At 40.9% G+C, this 20,899-nt stretch overlaps 1 protein-coding gene across 3 annotated transcripts in view; it reads right to left on the bottom strand.

Moving 5' to 3' along the window:
• The window catches only part of Thada (THADA armadillo repeat containing), a 300,981-nt gene that overhangs the window by 215,164 nt on the left and 64,918 nt on the right, over nt 1-20,899 (bottom strand). For all 3 annotated transcript variants that reach the window (XM_059248542.1, XM_059248543.1, XM_059248544.1), the window contains exons 23-25: nt 11,044-11,176; nt 7,539-7,652; nt 4,424-4,546 (exon numbers count right to left, since the gene is read on the bottom strand). In XM_059248542.1, coding sequence (XP_059104525.1) covers nt 4,424-4,546; nt 7,539-7,652; nt 11,044-11,176 — 370 coding nt within the window. The remainder of the gene's footprint in view (nt 1-4,423; nt 4,547-7,538; nt 7,653-11,043; nt 11,177-20,899) is intronic.

The raw sequence follows: 20,899 nt of genomic DNA, 5'->3' as shown, positions 1-20,899 counted from the left end.
ATGATGAACATTCTGAGAAACCTCAACTTCTCCTTTTCCCTGTGAAAAATACTTATTTAACTTTATAGAATCCATGTAATTAAAACAGCCAAGACATCAGTTAATACACAAGATGTTGTTTATTAATCTTACAATGCAAGTAATTTTAGCTATGAAATTATTTTGTGATAACTGATTAATAAAAATGAAGCAAGACACCCAGTCATGGCAGCACAAGCCTGTAATCCCAGCACTTGGGAGACCAAAGCAGGAGAATCATGAGTCGCAAGCCAGTCAGGACTATTCAATGAGACAGTCTCAAAAAGAAAGAAGAAAAAAAAATCAGGCTGGAGACATGGCTCAGCAGTTAAAAGGACTGGCTGTTCTTGCAGAGGACCCATGTTTGGTTCCCAGAACCCACGTGATGGCTTACAACCATACACCTCTCCAGTTTTAGGAGATCCAGTGACCTCTTTTGACCTCCTCGGAAACCAGGCATGCGTATGGTGCACTTACATGAACAGAGGCAAAACACTCACATGGGAAAAACAAAACAAATAAATCTTTTTAATAAAGGAAAATTATTATGAATAAACTATAATTATTTCTCCACGATACTAACAGAGCCTATCTTTACTAAACAAAGCATGTCAAGATACAGAATCACATAGAAATTGTGACTATCCTAACTTTATCATCCTTCCTGAATTATCTTGTCAAATCAATGTACACTGAATTATACCAGAACCCTGGAGAATATTCAGAATCAGAAATTAAAAACTGCTATGACAGAATCTATATTCTAACTGGATAGGTATCCTCATCATAATATATGTCAACTAGTAATATAAGCTGAAAGATCATCAAAACTAAGAATGTGAGCCAAGAAGAAGGCTCAACAGGTAAAGGCACTTGCCACCAAGCCTGATGACCTGAGTTACATACCTATATGGTAGAAGGAAAAAACTGACTCACACAAGTTATCTTGTAACTGTCACACATGACCCATACATTTATACATGCATGCACACATAAATGTAATAAATTTCTAAAAAGAAAATAACATGAAAGATTTAGAAAACAACTTTCTGAAATTGTTGCAGTAATGGCCACACACTCAAATGCCTAGGACAGTGACAACAAAGACATCAGTGCACTGTGTCCAGGGCACTCACTGTCCAGCTTAGGCGGACTGCTAAGGCCACGACTGCCAGCCAGATCTTCTGTTTTTTTCAAGAGAAGCCAGAAACCCTGATTTTTATGTGAAATCTCACTATTTGGAAATGCTGGCAACAAATTAAAGAAAAGGGAGGAATCACCATGGAAGCCAAATAAAACACAGCAGCAGACCACATCTGTCCTATGGCCACCCACCACAACCTCTCCTCTAGAAGCTCAGATGGCCAGTTCATCCACAATACCCTTGAAAATGGACTTTATGGATATATCAGCACCATTCACAGCATAACCCCCCAACTGGACAGAGATCTCCTTATATTCAATCAACAGTCAGCAAATAACGAAGCCCTGTCATGGCCCTGCCGAATGTCTCCAACCAGCAAGCCATCCATCTTGTCTGTCACCAGTACTGTCTCTGCCTCAGGTCAGACCTGGATTATCTCAGCAGTTGTTAATGTCCTTTTTAAAAAATTCTAATGGGTGGTTTTGATTTGTATATCCCTAATGACAAATGCTATTAAACATCTTTCTATGTGTCTACTGGTCATTTTAATATCTTCTTTAGAGAAATGTATTCAGATTCACTATGTACCTTTTAAATGGGGAGTCATTTTCTTACTGAGTTTTAAATATTCTTTATTTAAAACCCAGGGCCTTACCCATGCATGCTAGGCAAGTGTTCTGCTACTGGTCCATAACCCTAGCTGCCATTTTTGTTGCTGTTTTACAAGACAGGTTCTTGCTATGTAGGCCAAGCTGGGCTGGAACTTTGCTATGCTCTTCCTCAGCTTCTCTGGGATTATAGGTGTGTACCTGCTATAGTTTGGTCATTTGAACATAGTATCAAATAGGGGCTATATTACTCACTTTCCTACTGTTACCACAAAACACCTGACAAGAGGCAATCAAGGAAGGAAGCGCCTGTTCTGGTGTACAGTTGCATCATGGTACAGAAGGCAGGTGGAAACTGGTGACTCACACTGTGTACAGTCAGGAGGCAGAGAGTGAGTAGGAAGTGGGGCGGGGCAATAACGCTTCAGGACCTGCCCAGTGACCACTTCTTCAAAGGCTCTACCCCTGAAAAGTTTCACAACCTTCCCAACAGCGTCACTAGCTGCAGACCAAGTGTTCAAACACATGGGCCTATGGGGGACACTTCATATTCACAGCACGAAGAGGGTGGAGAGAAGCAGAGGAAAGAAGGTGGTGGATGGTTTAACCAAATCCAAAGATGTATGAAAAACCCTTAGGGAAACCCATTCTTTTCGAAGCTAATTTTTAAAATATAGTAATAACTTTTAAAAGGAATTTGAGTACAGTAACCCTGCATGGGAAGACAGTGCTTCTCCCAGAATACATGAGTTATTAAGATCTCAGTGCCAGGTATGGGATAGCTTCCGATGTGTTGTTGGTCAGGGAGGTCCCAGAAGCCCCCAAGACAACAAAGGCTAGTGCCATTGTTCTTGGTTGTCTACCAGAACTAGATGGTAAGACTCTACTGCTAAAGATACAACACATCTTGGATAAAGGAATCCACAGACTCTGGAAGATGCATTAAAATACTAAGAATTGTTCTGCTTCTAGACCAGTATCACTAGTCACTCTGGAAACGCAAATCAAAACCAGAATGGGAGGGTCTGTAGTAAGAGCTTTGTTGCTCTTGCAGAGGAGCTGGGTTTGGTTCCCATCTTCCCACATGGTTGCTCACAACCATGTAACTCCACTTCTAAGGAATCCAATGCCCTATTCTGACCTCTGCAGACATCAGGCATGTTAGGTGTTACACATATATAAGTAAAAGCAAAACACTAATTCATATAAAAATAAATAAACAAGTCTGAAGGTTTTTTCAAAAACCAGACTAGAATTCTATTTCACACTTACTAGGATGGGCTATCATTAAACAAAAGGAAAATAATAACTTGGTGATGATGTAGGGAGACTGGAGCTCTTGTGCATGGCTGACGTGAATGTAAATGACTCTGCCACTGTAGGAAACAGGTTCCTCAAATGTGAAGCAGAATTACTATGTGATAGACCCAAACAAATTGAGAGCAGGGATTCAGAGAACTGGTATACAAGTATTTATTGCTGCACCATTCATAATTAAAAACTTGGAAACAATCTCAGAGTCTATCATCTTATCAATAGAATAAGAAAAAGCAGTACACTGGTATACCGGAATACTATTCAACCTTAGAAAGTACTGAAATTCTGATCCATGCTACAACATCCCTGAAACACACCAAATGTGAAGGGATGTATATTTTATGATTCTACTTATTTGATGTGTTAGGCCAGACAAATCCACGGAGAGCAAAGCACAGCAACAGGCACAAGGGCTGAAAGAAGGAAGCTGAGGAGTCAGTGAATGGGTAAAGACCCTTCTGTTGGTGGTGAAAGTTCAGAAATATGCAATAGTGATAACACCATTGTACTTAATGCCACTGTGTTGTGTACACTTCCAAACGGCTCAAGTGGTAAATTAAAAAGAATGATAATGGACCATTTAAAGAAAAGAAGTAACAACCTCGTATATGGTGTTGTTATATATAACAACCTGTATATAGTAGTGAGTCACTATATACAGCAAAGAAAAATGTAAAGCGGTAACAGCCCAAAGACTGAGATAAATAGAAGCATACTATTAACAAGTTCTTACACTTTATACGGCATAAGACACACAAATGCCAAATCAACCACAAAATATAACTGTTACTAATGATAAATCAACAAAGGAGATAAAAAGGCCCCCATAGGACATAGGGAGTGGCACTGTTAGGAGGTGTGGTCTTGTTGGAGTAGGTGCAGCCTTGTTTGAGGAAGCATGTCACTGTGGGGTCGGGCTTTGAGGTTTCATATGTTCAAGCTATGCTCAGTGTGGCTCACCGTGTCCTGCTGCTGTGTGTGGATCAAGATGTAGAACTCTCAGCTCCTTCTCCAGCACCATGTCTGCCTGTGTGCTGCCATGCTTCCCGCCATGATGATAATGGACTAAACTTCTGACACTGTAAGCCAGCCCCAATTAAATATTTTCCTTTATAAGAGTTGCTGTGGCCATAGTCTCTCTTCACAGCAACAGAAACCTTAGCTAACACAGAACCATAAAATAAAATATAGTCTGATCAAAAAACTTATCCCCTGAAGAAATTAGTTGATAAAATGCAGCATATATATTTTGTCACCAGGGAAAGGTCAACTTATCAAAAACCTATTAATCAAAAACATAATTAACTCAATGGGCACAAATGGCAAGAACACTCACTGCCCAGACAGGTGATGTGAAGCCCAGAATTGCAGCCTTAGCTCCATCAGCAACAAAAGGAATAATGTTTTCTCCCAGACGTGTATCTCTGAACAGGGCTCTGAGGATATTTAAAGCATGAACCTAGAATAAAAAGTTCAAGATCAGTGGTGAATTTAAAACTATGGCAATTCTAGATCTGTGGCCAGTTCAAATGAAATAGTACATTTAAGAGAATACACTTACGAACTGAAAACCTAGTAAAGAGTTTATCAAATGGAGCAATACAATTAAAAAAACTTCATCCACTCAACACATGTAGAATTCTGTACCTAATAAATAGGAACAATGGGTTCTTTACAAAGATACATGGAACAGTTATTTCATTTTTAAAAATGATCCCAAACCTACCCACAAACAGAATCTCAATAAGTATCAACTATTGCTATCTTGTAGATTGTGCTCTGATCACAGTGTAATTGGGTAGAAACATTATTTTAATGCTTTTAAAATAAATACATTTTAAAACACTAGTCAAGGGGCTGGCGAGATGGCTCAGAGGTTAAGAGCACTGGCTGTTCTTGAGGAACACCCAGGTTCTGTACCCACAGGTGGCCCACAACCATATGTAACTTCAGTTCCGCAGGATCTGACAGCCTGTTCTGACCTCCGTAAGACCCAAGTACATACACTCTACATATACACACATGCAGTCAAAACATGCATACACATAATGTAAATAATTATTAAAAATTTTAAGTAATGATCCAATTTTTTATTATTTATAGTTGAGTATTACCAAGGCTTCTAGACATTGACATTGACACTGTAATTGTAAGTGTACTTCAACTGATTCTTAAGAAAAGAAATGTAAGCCAGGCAGTGGGGTCTAACACCTTTAATCCCAGCACTGGGGAGACAGAGGCAGGCAGATCTCTGTGAGTTGGAGGCCAGAACAAACAAACAAAAACTTTTAAATGCACATCTTCAATGACCTTATTTAAAAATACTAAACAAACAAATGTTAGGTGTCCATTTAACCTGTTAGAAAAAGAATACTCAAGACAAAAATAAAATAAAGTTGTTTTAAACAGTAAAAATACAACTAAGATCATCGTCACCTTTGTGGTGATGGAGACCAGTCCCAAGGCTTGCACACACTAGTAGAGTGCTGAGTCACTGATCTACATCCCAAGAATAAAAGCTGACTTTTAAAAATCACATTTTTCAAAACCCTAACAAGGCAGAAAGAAAGAAGTCACAGATAAACATTATTATTATTATTATTATTATTATTATTATTATTATTATTATTATTATTTTGGTTTTTTGAGACAGGGTTTCTCTGTGTAGTTTTGGTGCCTGTCCTGGATCTTGCTCTGTAGACCAGGCTGGCCTCGAACTCACTGAGATCCACCTGGCTCTGCCTCCTGGGTACTGGGATCAAAGGCGTGCACCACCACTGCCCAGCAAGCAATGTTATTGATGCCAAAGAACCTCATTATTTGTCAAAGTTCCTGTCAACTCAGGCCTTTTTCAAAGTGGCCACCTAAAAATATATAAGTAGTTATATTTCTCATATTTCAATGAAAAATGTCTTGATATGGTCTTTTTAGAAAAATGATTAATAATATGTTAGCTACTTTCCCCAAAGAATTCTCTCACAGCAATTGGCCACTATGTGTATGTTAACAAGCAGCATACTTTCTCCCAGTTGGCCCATATTATGGCCCATGGCACCTGATGACTTAAAACCAAGTAAACTTACTTTTCTTTTCTATAAACTTTAGCTCTGTTCCCTAACTGAGCATGGGCCTTCCACAGTAACATCTTACTAAGAAGTATTTAGCAAGGAAATCTAGAAGACAAGGCATACATATTATTTACTACCTAGTAGTAGAATACAGCTATGAGGAGTGTTTGACCCAACTACATATTGTGAGACCAAAATGAGCCATCTTAGAAATAAGACCAAAATGCTTTCACCCTAAAATTAAGGCCTAAGATTTTTCCTTTTGGGAATAGGCCATTAGTTACTGAAACCAGTCAGTTCAGATTCCAGAAACCAGGAAGTGTAAAAGTACAGAGTCACAAGATAGTCACGAGGTAATGCCTGCCAGACTATGGAATGTCCTCTCCCTGGTTTCCAGGGTAACTGACCATAAAAATGCCCTCACCTGAGGGCAGCCAATGAGAAATGGTGGCGGGCAACCACTCCCTTAGAAGTAATTTCTAGAAGCCCCTAGAAGCGAGCCAATCAGAATTGTACCCGTACTAGCACCCTAAACGATGTAACCTTGTGACTTTTCCCTTTAAAAGCTGAGCTTGCAGATAGGTGGGCGCTTCCTCCAGCCTCCACTGTGTTGGATGTATTGGATGAAGTCCCTGCCTAGGCTTGTATTGCTTTTGGATATCCAGAATTAAACCATGCTTTTGCATTCCGGCATGCTCGTCTTTGGTGGTCTCTCTGGGGGTCACGATCTGGGCACAACACATATATACAGTGACTATAAAAAATTAAAACATTGCTTAAAATTAAAATATAAACATATTAAAAATAAGACATCACATTTTAAAGAGAGATTCAACTGCTCAACTACAAAATGTACATCAACTCAAGAAGCACACATGAAACTCGTGTGACCACATACTCAGTTTCAAATTTTTCAATGCAATAGTAACAGTATAAAATATCTTATCAGCCGGGCGGTGGTGGCGCACGCCTTTAATCCCAGCACTCGAGAGGCAGAGCCAGGCGGATCTCTGTGAGTTCGAGGCCAGCCTGGGCTACCAAGTGAGTTCCAGGAAAGGCGCAAAGCTACACAGAGAAACCCTGTCTCGAAAAACCAAAAAAAATAAATAAATAAAAAATAAAAAAAAATAAAATATCTTATCAACTGAATGTGTTCAACAGAGTTTAAAAATCATTCACTTTCATCAATACCTATCAACCAAAGCAAGTTTATTTTGTGGATAGGAAAGACCAAAAAAGCGAAACTAACAGCAAACCTCCTAAATACTTCACATTCCTCTCTTCAGGAGCTCTCTGTCTTCAGGAGACACTTTTGAAAACTACATACCCAGCAGAGCCCTGACTGCCCTGCCCTCCAGCACATGAGTGCACTTCCATCCTTACCTGGGGGACTGCGCCCTTTGAGGTATCTACAGACAAAGCCAAAGAGATCAGCTCTCTCATTGTTCTTTTCAACAAGTCCAATCTGCCCTTCTTTGGTTCAGATGCCAACAGTGCCTGTGGGGGGAAAATACCAAAATCAATGGGCTTTGGTTTTGCATACACCTATTTGTCGGTTGGAATTAATCCTCAAATTGAAAATACCCTCTATAAAAACAAGACTAACTAAGCTAACTAAGCCAGGCTGCTTGAACCAGGTAGCTTAACTTCTCTTCCTTGTTCATGTAATAAAATTAGGCTAAGGTGAAATCATGTCAACTCCACAGACTCTTCTGTTTGCTTATTGTGTATATACTTATAAGCAGCTAATGAATAAATGACTTGGATAAGCCACCTTGTAAGGACCAAATCAGGTAAAACAGCAGATACAATAAACAAGGCACTTCCAGAAACAAATTGATCAAACAAGAAAATTTTCCTTATTTAAACAGTTAAGAAAACATTCTGGATTAGATTTCTTCTAAAGGTTTTCAGGCCTTCTAGATATTGATCAACAATTTCATTTTTGACAGAAGAGTCTCCTGAAAGTCTAATTGTACCACAGCATTTGAAACTCCATAGGATAACAAGAAGCATTACAAACTCCAAAGGGATTTTGCACTTGGATTTCAAAGGAGCCACTTATTTACTTTGTGACTAGCATCCAATAAACAAAATAATGGGCTATCAGCCCACTTAAGGCAATATAGTAAAAAGAAATGAAGTACTGATTATATATATATATATGATAACATGAATGATTCCTGAAAATGTACTGCTAAGTCAAAGAAGCCAGACACAAAAGACTGAATATGGTATGATTCCATTTACATGAACTGTTCAGCACACGCACATCCACAGACATAAAGATTAGTGGTTGCCAAGGACTGAGAGCAGCAGAGGTGGGTGGAATGGGGAGTAAGGGCTAATGGGTGAGGGTTAGGAGATATTCTAAAATTAGATTGTGCTAATGGTTATCGAGCTCTGAGAATATACTGAAAATCACTGTATTGTACACATTAAATGCATAAACTATTGCCACAAGTCAATTTCATCTCCACAAAGTTGTCAAAGAAAAACCACTTTAGCTACATTCTTGAACTCTTGTCCTCCACGTCTACATCTTGTAAAATGTAGCTTCTGGCTCCCTAGAGCCAAAGTGTGCAACTAGTCTGCATTTTCTATCCATGACAAGCTATGCAGTAAGAATATAGAAGACAAACATATAAACAGACTTAAAATAATTCATCACAATATATCTATGCTCAGAAAATATGCTTTAAGAATATTTTAAAAGTGTCTGTTTATACAAAGGGTAAATGCATACACTAAAATGGTAGTTTTTCATCACAGCTACCTTTAAACTGCAGCTGTCAGCAGAACAAAGAGTATTACTTTATGGTACATCATCCTAAGAAAAACAGGACCCTCTTTGAGAAGATTTTTCTGATAATTAAAACTTTATCCCACTAACATAAATAAGAAAGCTACACTCAATTACTGAGCGGTGTTCTTCCCAGAAACATGACTCAACTCACCTTGCCTCAAAGAACTGGGCAAAAGTATCGCAACATTGCCTGCTAAGTCTGGGCTTGGGAAATGGACTTGGTGGTCACTCTATAACTATGACCACTTGGTAGCACAAGGTGAATACCCTAGCACATAACACAAACACTGGGCAGGATCCTCAATTACCTGACATTTGTCCTCAGAAAAGAAGGTCACACAACCACAGCAGGTCAGAAGGAACCGCAAGTCAGAAACTAAATCAATCACACTTAGCTAGACAGGAGGTATAGGCAGGACTTCTGGGCAAAGAGAGCTCTCCAAAGAAGAAAGGGGGAGTCACCAGCTGGATACAGTGGAAACAGGACATGCAGGAGGAGAGGTAAAAGCCACAAGCCACATGACAGCATGTAGATTAATAGAAATGGATTCATTTAAGTTCTAGGAGCTAGAAATAAGCCTAAGCTAAGGCCAAGCTTTCATAATTAATAAGGAGTCTCCATGTTATTAGTTGGGAGCAGGTAGGACAGGAAAAGACTCATTACAGAAAAGTGGCTGGGATCACATAGAAAGCTCACTTCTCAGGGCTGCCCAGTGATCTCAGTCAATCACTTCTGCAATTGGTGCCCCACTGGCCTCAAAAAGTCATGAAGAGACTAGGAATAAGAGAAAAAAATAAGGGCTGGAGAGATGGCTCAGTGGTTAAGAGCACTGGCTGCTCTTCCAGAGGACCCAGGGTTCAATTCCCAGCACCCAAATGGCAGCTCACAACTGCCTGTAAGTAATTCCAAGATCTGACACCCTCACACAGACATACATGCAGTCAAAACACCAATGCACATAAAATAAGAATAAACAAATTAGAGAGAGATAGAGAGAGAGAGAGAGAGAGAGAGAGAGAGAGAAATGAAAGAGAAAAAGAAAACCTGTAGGGGTTACTTTATTTACTTCCACTGTGCTTATTACACTCCCCAATTCATGGGCTTTGTCTTACTATAAACAAGGATGGAATCTGATTTAGTACTGCGAGGGTATTGGTGTTTATTCTTTGAGATAATGAAGAGATAGTCTCTTATTCTCTATCCCGTCAGCAGCACTAACAGCGTATGGGGATATGAGCAGGTTGTAAGGTACAACTGTTTCAAAAAGTAAGTGTCCAGCATGTTCCCATCTGTGTTCAGGAACTGTACTCACACACAGTCTCTCATGAAAACGTGGTCAAGAGTCAGATGGACTGAGCTTAAGCTCTGGGAAGTTTTACATCCCCATGGCCTTTGGCAGGTCACTTCCTCAGTCCCTAGTCTCTTCACTTAGGACATATTCATATGATAACCGTACCTATCTCATAGGGTTTAGGCAGGGTTCAAATGAAGTAACAGATGCGATATAATCACCACTAAATGTGAACTATTAAGATTATGATTTTTATGATGGATATGTTATAGAAGGACTCAATATGGGTACTTCCTAGAAGTAAGCAATTGCTGTGCCACAATGATTTCTGACTACTGAATACACAGATGGAAATCTATACTGCCCTCTGTTTATATTACAGGACTGACCTCCTGATCCAAGAACAGATCTGACACAGAACATACTGTCCACACATTAAAACCAAGTCACATAGGAGACAGAGAGATGGCAGGCACAGTCAGTAAAGGTGCTCGCCACCAAATGTTAACATCCTAAAGTCAATCCCTGGGGTCCACATGATGGAAAGAGAGAACCAACTCCAGCAAGTTGTCTTCTGATCTCCACATGTGAGCCACAGCATGTGTATGCCTGTGTACATATGCACACATAAATAAACGTAATAAAAATTAAAAATAACCAAGTCGCAAAGGCCGTGGTAGGGAGAAGACGGAAACACCCTAATGTTTCTGTACATTTCCTCACATATTAGGGAGGTGAAAAGGCAGTTTCAAAGCACAGAGAGACCAGGGTGGTGGTCTCGGGTGGGTACCTGTATGTAGAAAGGGATTCCCGCACTGCGCCTTGTGGCACAGAGTTTGGAGGAGGGATCGCTGCTTTTAATGTCATCCAGCACACTGCACAACCACCACTCCGGCAGCTTCTGCAGACTCACATTAGAGCACCTAAAAGGATGAAGGAGCAAATATTTGGAAGGGTTAGGTTCTAAGAGGTCAAAGTGCAAACTAATGATGTCCATTAACACCGTCACAATAATAAACACGTTATGTTGAGAAGGCAAACTAAAAAGTGTCTTACTTGTACTTTTAACCTATTATTATATACCTATTATACGTTACTCTCGACATCAGCCTGGTGAGATCAAAGTCACCCCAGAGACAAGCTTTGGGGCGTGCCTGTGGGTGATCATCTTTAGCTGAGTTAAAAAGCGCGAGCAACTGTGGGTGGACTTTCTAAGGAGAGGGTGAGCTGAGCAGAGGCATTCACCTCTTCTTTCTGGCTATGGGTCCAGCGACTTCCAGCTCCCAATGCCTGGACTTCTCTGTCACGATGACTGCACCATGAACCAGAATAAACCCTCTCCTCCCTCAGGCTGCTTTCTTCAGGAAGTTTCATCACAGCAACAAGAAAGTAGCTAAGACCCCTCTTTACTATGTGCCTTGGGACTTGAAGCCATTAAAGGTTCTCCTTACTACAAATAGTGTGTGTAAAGTCCGATCTCATCTACAAGTCAGCTTGATCACACAGGCTTGCCTCCATACCCCAATGGTCTGAAGAAGGCTCATAGAGCTCGAACAGATATCCATACTGGGAAACTCAAGGTTTCCAACAAAAACATCACACATAGTATAGTTTTCTGTAATTGACTTTTATTTATAGATTACACATAATCAAAGTAAATTAATGAATTTAAACTTACATCTTAATAATTACTTTCATTTTACTTAAAATGTGGCTTCTTACAAATAATATTGTTTTCTAATCTGTAGAGTATTAAGAATGAAATTTATCTGGGAAGAGGCAAAACATGTTAAAAGTTTATTTGAACACTATATCAGAGGATGTTCTTAAAATTGTATGTGTGCATGCATGTATGCATGTGTGTATAAGTGTATGTATGAATGCATGTGTGTGTGTAAGCGTGTGTATGTACATGTGTATACATGTGTGCATGTGTATGTGCACACACAAACAGGCAGGAACGCCATGGCATAGGGGTCCGAGGACATCTCTCAGGAGCCCCTTCTCTCCTGTCCCTTGTGGGATCTGCGGACAGGCTGTCATGTCAGTGTTTAGGAGACCTGCTGACTGTCGCACTCGGGCTCTACTGTGCCGGCATTAGCTGAAGCAGCAGCATGCTCCAGGGCAGGGAGACAGCCACCTTGAAAAAGGGCAGCTCGACCGAAGGGAAGTGCTGTGCAGGTCAGGCAAAGGTTCTACTGCTAAGCTAGATCCCCAGTCCTGTCTGGTTTTTATTTTGAGAAAAAAGTCTCCATAAGTTGCCCATGCAGGCCTAGAATTGGGCAATCCCCTGACTCAGCCTTCCCAAGTAGGAATTAAAGACCAAGATCTGCTTAACTGAAATTAACACATTAAAATAAACAGATATCAAGTTGGAAAAAAATGCTTCTATTGTAAGTAGAAGAAACCAATCACCAGAAAGATAACTGGCTGTAACCTAGGGCAGGAGTTGCACCTTAGACACACATTTGGGATTTGTCTTTTTTCTTTATCCTGTTGCAAAACAGGGAACTTCCATTTCTGACGAAACATTCCAGACAGCAACTGAAATTTAGGTAAATGTTCCACAGTGACTTAAATACAGAACTAACACCACTTAAAACTGTGCCACTGTAAGCCTTGACATGAACGGAAGCACGTCGTTCCTAAACATTAGACTCAAAGCCCATATACTCAGCAGGCTGAGATTTTAAGGATTTCCTCACAGAATGGATTAAAATCCATCCGCCCACCCCCTTCTTCCCACCTGTGTCCCTCAGCCACCAAAACTCTCACAAGTTTAAACCACTGGCTGGGGATGTAGTTCAGTTGACAAGGAGTTTGCTTGCCATGTTCAAGGCCCTAGGTTCAATCCCCAGTAGTTAGGTGTAAAAAAAATTCTGAATCAAGAGACTAAGAACCAAAGGCTTAGCAACAAACTCTACTGTGACAATCTGGTTTAGACCTCCATTAGGCCGGGCGGCGCACACCATTAGTCCCAGCACTAGGGAGGCAGAGCCAGGCAGAGCTCTATGAGTTCGAGGCCAGCCTGACCTGCAGAGCAAGACCCAGGACAAGCACCAAAACTACATGGAGAAAACTACTGTCTCAAAAAACAAAAACAAAAACAAATACACCCTGATTAGAACAAATAAAATGTAAGAACGATACCACCAAGTAATATAAAAATTTATGCATGGTCTAGATATAGCCGACATCAAGGATGTAACCATGGCGTTGAGACACAAGGAAAAGTGTCCACACATTTTTAGAGACACATACAGAAAGTCCTGGGAGTAAAATTCACAAATCAAGATTAATATTTTAATACTTCAACAACTACCATGCAAAGGCACAAAGCATCTGTGGCAAATTCTGATAACTGTTGAATCTGAGCAATGAATAAAGGCAACCTGATCTTTTATTCTCCACTTTTAAACATGTTTGTATACATGTATATACATACACATATTTATATTTTAAGGACCAAAGTTGCTTCCTAGTCTATTATTTTAAAGATAAAGTCCTACGTTGGCTGCACTGGGGATAGAACCCAGGGCCTTGCACGTGCCAGGTAAATACTTTTCCAGTAAGCAACATTAGCAGCCACAGGTAGCAATTTCTTTAGCTTATATTATCATTGCCAACTTGGCGGCTTGAGAGATGGCTCAACAGTTAAGAACAGGTACTGCTCTTGTAAGAGGACCCGAGTTCAGTTCCCAGCACCTATGTTGGGTGGCCCCAAATCCTCCAGCTCCAGAGGACTCAACACCTTCTTCTGACCTCCAAAAGCATCTACACTCACATGTACATGCTGACACACAGGCACAGAAATAACCATTAAAAAAAAAACCCTAACTTGGCATAATCTTTCATTTCCCAATCAAAAACTGAACTCCAGATTGCTCAAAGCAAAAGCAATTATTTAAGTGCTAATGATATAATTATAGATTGGACTGCTACACTCTTTGAGTACTCTTTCACTGAAAAACAGGAAGAGGGCCGGGCGGTGGTGGCGCACGCCTTTAATCCCAGCACTCGGGAGGCAGAGCCAGGCGGATCTCTGTGAGTTCGAGGCCAGCCTGGACTACCAAGTGAGTTCCAGGAAAGGCGCAAAGCTACACAGAGAAACCCTGTCTCGAAAAACCAAAAAAAAAAAGGAAAAAAAAAAAAAAAAACAGGAAGAGTATATATGGGTTAATTTAGCTCATAGTAAGTAGACAAGAAAATAAAAAAAAAAAAACTAAAGCAAAAGACATTGTGTGTGTGTGTGTGTGTGTGTGTGTGTGATATTCAAGAATATGCTGGAGTTACACACAGAAGCTGAGAAAGTCACTTAGGGTGAATTTCAGTTCCTTGCATTTTCTGCTCTGCTGAAGGGCTGGCTTCAGGAAAAGGCTGCAGTCTAAGGCAGGTCAAGTCTCCAGTAAGAACTCAGTAGGCAGGAGAGACAGGGAGAAATGAAGTGCAGGTCAAGATAGGAATGTGCGTCCTATCAAGTGCACTGAAATACTAGTACAGTAGACACCAGCTCAACAACGCTTCTTCCTGGGCCAGCGAATGAAGGCCACAGAAGGCAGGCAGCTCTGGGTCAGTGGCTACTTCACCAAGAGTTAGCCTTCCATGTATGAACTGACAACTGCTCTAGACTACCAATCAAATCTTGATTTAGATGATGATATTCTTCTTAGTCTGAAAGGTCATATATGACCTGGACCTAACCTTCCTACTTTAACTTCACCAACTTCTACACAGATATTGTTTTAATAAGGTTCTTCTCTTTGCTGGTTTCTACACTAGCATACAACACACACACACCAAATATGCACAACCCATACTTTGAACAAAGCATCTTTCAATAGTCTCCACACATACTCCTGCATCAAAATTGATAAGCTTTCTAAGTTATATGGAGCAATTACTAGGCACAGGGCACAGAGGGCTGGTGGTGTCATGGCAGGAACGGGGATGTAAGCTAGACATTGAAGGGTGTTCAGAAGAATGTTAGATAGTCTACAGAGCAGGGTCCAGAAAGCAGGACACACCAGGAAACAAGCTTTAACCAAGGTCCCAAAGACAATTCCCTCATTTAGATTCTTGGCTATCTGAAATGTAAACACTTAGCCAGACCCATTTATTCCCTTGGGTATTGCATACTAAGGACCAAATGTTCCTTATTAATTTGGGGATTTCCAAAACAGGGCCAGAAGAATGTTCTACAACATTACAGCTGGCAAAGTATCCTCAAAAGAGCCCTCTGTGCCCACTGAAGACCCAGCAACTTCAGGACGAGCTCCGAGAAATGCTTGGGGCATTCATTCCTGCCACCCAGTCCAGACCTTGTTCTGCTCTGGAATTCCCCAGCACCAAACCAGCTTTTCTGAAGAATTCTTTAATTGGCTGGTTTCCAGTCTGGGCTTTGCCGTTGAATTCCATTTCTTTGATTCCCTGGCTTCCTAGTTCTGCTCCTCTCTTGGACTAGACCTCTCACCCCAAAGTCACATACAAAAATTTGGTCCAACAATATAAGTCTCACTCTCTTTATTCATATGAAACACACTGTATTCCAAACAAAATTTTAAAGGTTTTATTTAAATTACCATACTAGCAATATATCCGCCTGCTACATGGAAAGAAAACATTTATTGCATTTCTGTTATGCATCTAGTCAACACTACCCTCTACACATCTGGTCAATACCACCCTCTACACATCTGGTCAACACCACCCTCTACACATCTAGTCAACACCACCCTCTACACATCTAGTCAACACCACCCTCTACACATCTAGTCAACACCACCCTCTACACATCTAGTCAACACCACCCTCTACACATCTAGTCAACACCACCCTCTACACATCTAGTCAACACCACTCTCTACACATCTAGTCAACACCACCCTCTACACATCTAGTCAATACCACCCTCTACACATCTAGTCAACACCACCCTCTACACATCTAGTCAATACCACCTTCTACACATCTAGTCAATACCACCCTCTACACATCTAGTCAATATCACCCTCTACACATCTAGTCAACACCACCCTCTACACATCTGGTCAATATCACCCTCTACACATCTAGTCAACACCGCCCTCTACACATCTAGTCAATACCACCCTCTACACATCTAGTCAATATCATCCTCTACACATCTAGTCAATACCACCCTCTACACATCTGGTCTTGCATCATCCCTGTAACAAACAAACGCCAGAGAAAATACCATTTCCTCAGACAGATGGAGGTGTAAACACAGTGGTTAAGGACAACAACAAGGAAGCCAGGGTGGACAAGCATCTAAGCTGGTGTTTAGGAACACCAACTATGGAGCCAAGTTACTGGGTTAACTCCCTTCTGTGCATGTAAAAGCTATGTGACCTAGGACAAGTCACAGATGTTCGACTTGCCATTTTTCTCTTCTATCACATGAACGCTGTTACACATGAGTTTCCTATTGGACCATGTGTAGTAAGTTCCCCGGAGGCATTTGATAAAATATTATCTGACTATGAGAAATGTAAGTCTGAAAGCATTTCACTGAAGTCTCTGATAGATACACTAGTTGGCTTACACTTTGAAAAGGCACTCTCCCACACTCACCCCACCCATGCATAACACCCAACATACACACACACACACACACACACACACACACACACACACACACAGACAAAGCCCGAAAAGCAGCTAGTGCAGAACAAGACAACCACAGGGAACGACAAGAAGTGGAAACACTGACACAGGAAAGAGGCTTACAGCATGGCAGATTTAGAACTGGCAGCGGGGGCCACCAAGTCAGCTCTGGGGGGTAACCAATCTTTCCTCCAGAAGGGAACTTCAGTGGCTTCCTCTCTCATGAGAGGGGACTGCATAGGGGTGACTGCTGGAGCTGGGGCTACAACCAAAAGCCATAATCCAGGAAGACTCTGAGCCAGGCTGTCTACAGACTTGGTAGTTAAATCTGTAATATCCCAGGGGGACTAGGAAGAGATGGACCAAAATGACACCATCTGACCTACCTCCTCAGAGGAACAAATCCAAATAGGCACACAAATTAATCAAAAGGCTCCTAATTATAGCCAGCAAACCAAATCTTACAACACAAAGAATTTTCTATTAAGGACAGCTAAAAATAATTAGAACATAAACTGACTCTAAATGAAACTAATTGTATAGGGCAGACTGACAAAGACCTTACAATAACTTCATTTTAGTATGTTGAAGAAACAATGAAGGAATGATTTCTTCTTAAGAAGTCTAGGAGAACTGGGATGTAGCTCAGTGGTAGAGTGCTCATCTAGCATATGCCAGACCTGGATTCAACACCTATACTATACAGGAGGAAACACAAAAGGAACATTTACCTGCCAGGTATGGAACACACTTGTAGTCCCAGCACTTGGGAGGTAAAGACAGGAAGATCATGAATTTAAGCTCAGCTTTGGCTACAGAGTAAGTTAGAAGCCACCCTTAGCTACATGAAACTCTGTCAATTTTTTTCAAATGCAAGCAGGCATAAATAAAAATACTGGAAACATTCTGTATCAAAATATAAGGCAGAAGCAGACAGATCTCTAAGTTCAAATCCAGCCTGGTCTACAGAGTGAGTTCCAGGACAGACAGGGCTACACAGAGAAACTGTCTCAAAAAACAAACAAACAAGCTTCTCATTATCAATAACAAAAGACACAGTAGTATAGTGAAAATGCTGAAGGAGAGTTAACTGTTGTTGGAAGTCTACACCTCATTAAACTATATTCAGAGGTGGAAGCAAAAATCTAGATTGTTTGAGACACATTAGAAACATATCTGCTGGGTGGACTAGTGTCTCAGTGGGACCTACACAGTGCAAAGAGAAAACAGACTCCTTCAAGCTGTCCTCTAACCCTCACATACTCACAAGTGGAACACACACACACACACACACACACACACACACACACACAGAAAGAGAGAGAGAGAAAGAGAGAGAGAGAGAGAGAGAGAGAGAGAGAGAGAGAGAGAGAGAGAGAGAGAGAGAGAGTTAGCTAAATGTAATAAAAAAAAAAGTCTCCCTGGGACTCTGAATGAAAGAAATCCTGAAAGATGTACTCCAGCAAAGTTCAATAAATCTAAGTGGTGCCGATGGAGTGTGCACAAAACAAAGTAAACTTGACATACCCACACTAAAGCCCTGCTCTGCTCCAGAAGCCTACCCTCCCAGACTCCACTCTCTACCTTGACATACCCACACTAAAGCCCTGCTCTGCTCCAGGGCCTACCCTCCCAGACTTCACACTCTACCTTTACATACCCACACTAAAGCCCTGCTCTGCTCCAGAAGCCTACTCTCCCAGACTCCACACTCTACCTTGACATACCCACACTAAAGCCCTGCTCTGCTCCAGGGCCTACCCTCCCAGACTCCACACTCTACCTTGACATACCCACACTAAAGCCCTGCTCTGCTCCAGAAGCCTACCCTCCCAGACTCCACACTCTAATAAAGGAGTAACAAAGAGCTCTTTTCAAGTCAGAAGTCATCCTTCCTAGAAAAGTCACATCTGAGCTGTGAAAACCATGACACCTCTGTCTGAATTCAAGTCCTACTATGACTTCCCAAATGGTGTCCACTTTTACTGTCATCCTTTATTCTTAACACAGCATCATCCTTTCAAAGGCCAGATCAAACCTGGTGTAATATAATCCTAGCACTTGAGAGGCAGAAGGATTCTGAGTTTGAGGCTACCCTGGGCTAGGTAGTAAGACCCAACTTCAAAAAAAAAACCCACAAGGCCAGATCATGTCTTGAATCTCTTTACAAACCACCACTGTGCATCCCTGGTTCCCCACAAGGAACCCCCGCCCCTGCCTCCCACCCCGAAAGTCTCCACTGATCTCATTGGCTTGTTTATGGTGCAGTAGTTATACATGGTTTACTCACATTCCCTAGTTTAAATTAGCCAACTACTGTCTCTCAGATTTTTGCACTTTTTGTAAATTGGGTAAAAAAATAAAAATAAAACACCAAAACTTCAGTTTAATAAAAAAGCATAATTTCAGGCCAGGCGACAGTGGCGCATGCCTTTAATCCTAGTACTTGGGAGGCGAAGCCAGGTGGATCTCTGTTGAGTTCAAGGCCAGCCAGCCTGGGCTACAGAGTGAGTTCCAGGACAGGCACCAAAACTACACAGAGAAACCCTATCTCAAAAAACCAAAACAACAACAACCAAAAAAAAAAAGAAAGAAAGAAAAGAAAAAAAGAAAGCATTACTTCAAGGGAGCTAACCTTATGCTCCATTACATTTTTGGCTTGATTTGGCTGGTAATAAAGATACTACCAGCTTCTATTATTTGTTTCAGTGGATTTCACTCCCAAACAAACCAACACAACCCATCAAGGAGAAGTAGCTAGTATGTACTGTGCTGGACCCTGGAACTGACTTCCAAAAGGTGTTTATTCAGAAAGCACTTTGGGGTACACTGTTTTAAGGAAAGTGTCTTCCTAAATGTAAAGAAACAGAAATCACCTTCCTACTCATGTTTCATTCAGGTCATTTTCAGACTGATTTCTGTCACTGAACATTTGTCATCAGAATTAAAATGTTAAAGTAGTGCTAAACAGACTGGAAGCATCCTGGCAATCAGAATATCCTACAGAAAACTCAACTGATGGGAACCCACTGGGCCTGGCATGCAGAGAACTGTGTCTTATCCACTCTGGAGGTACTCCAACTGATGGGAACCCACTGGGCCTGGCATGCAGAGAACTGTGTCTCATCCACTCTGGAGGTACTCCAACTCCCCAGGGGAACTGGGAGAACTCAGTCTTGTTACTACACCACTTTCTTATATTAACTCAATCATTCACAATGGCCTAAAGAAACTTTCACCTGCAAACATAAAGCAACCACTTTCACATTGGAAAGTGAAATACATGAAAGCTAAAGTATGAAGCAAATTCCCAGAAATGCACCAAGACACAACCGCTAAGAAATCAATCATGTACAACCTCCCCGGCACAAGGCCAAGGCTTGTTCCTATACCTTTGTTTACCAAATGATTCACCCACCAAGCTACTATCTCTAAAGGCTTTTAGTACAAAAGAGAAGTCCTTCCCCTTGCTCATCAAAACAGGCAAAAGTGAAAACTGCCAAGTTTAAAAACAGCTCTAAATAACAATTTGTTCAGTTAAGTTATGGTGTCGAGAAAAATCAGTATCAATAAAAATAAAGCTATATATACAGTCTGACTGCGGATCAATTTTCACATTGCCACACCCCTTTACTTCTCTGTCCTTCATTTTCATTTGACAATCATTTAGATAATTTTATATAATGCCAACAAAAACTTCGAGAACAAGCTGGAATTTGATATAAAATACGTGGTATGTGTTAGTTTCAGCTCAGCAGAATCAGCCACTAAAAGCTAGCTATTCAGAATACCAAGCCTTTAGATCTCTAAAACACTGTGGACAGACACAAGAGTTGCAGTCATGTTTTAGGCCAGTACCAGGTACTCTCTCCTGGTTGCCTGTACACTGAATTTACTCTGAATGTGTTTCACAGGAAACTAAAAACCACGCATCTCCATACATATTTAATCCATTAAATTTAAATCCATATTTAATCTGGGCTTACAAAGCCTTACATATTGGACAATCTCATTACATTTCA

The sequence above is a fragment of the Peromyscus eremicus genome, chromosome 22, assembly GCF_949786415.1.
Source record: "Peromyscus eremicus chromosome 22, PerEre_H2_v1, whole genome shotgun sequence".
Lineage (NCBI taxonomy): Eukaryota > Metazoa > Chordata > Mammalia > Rodentia > Cricetidae > Peromyscus > Peromyscus eremicus.
The sequence above is the reverse complement of the archived record's forward strand: the minus strand, read 5'-3'. Positions and strand labels throughout refer to the sequence as shown.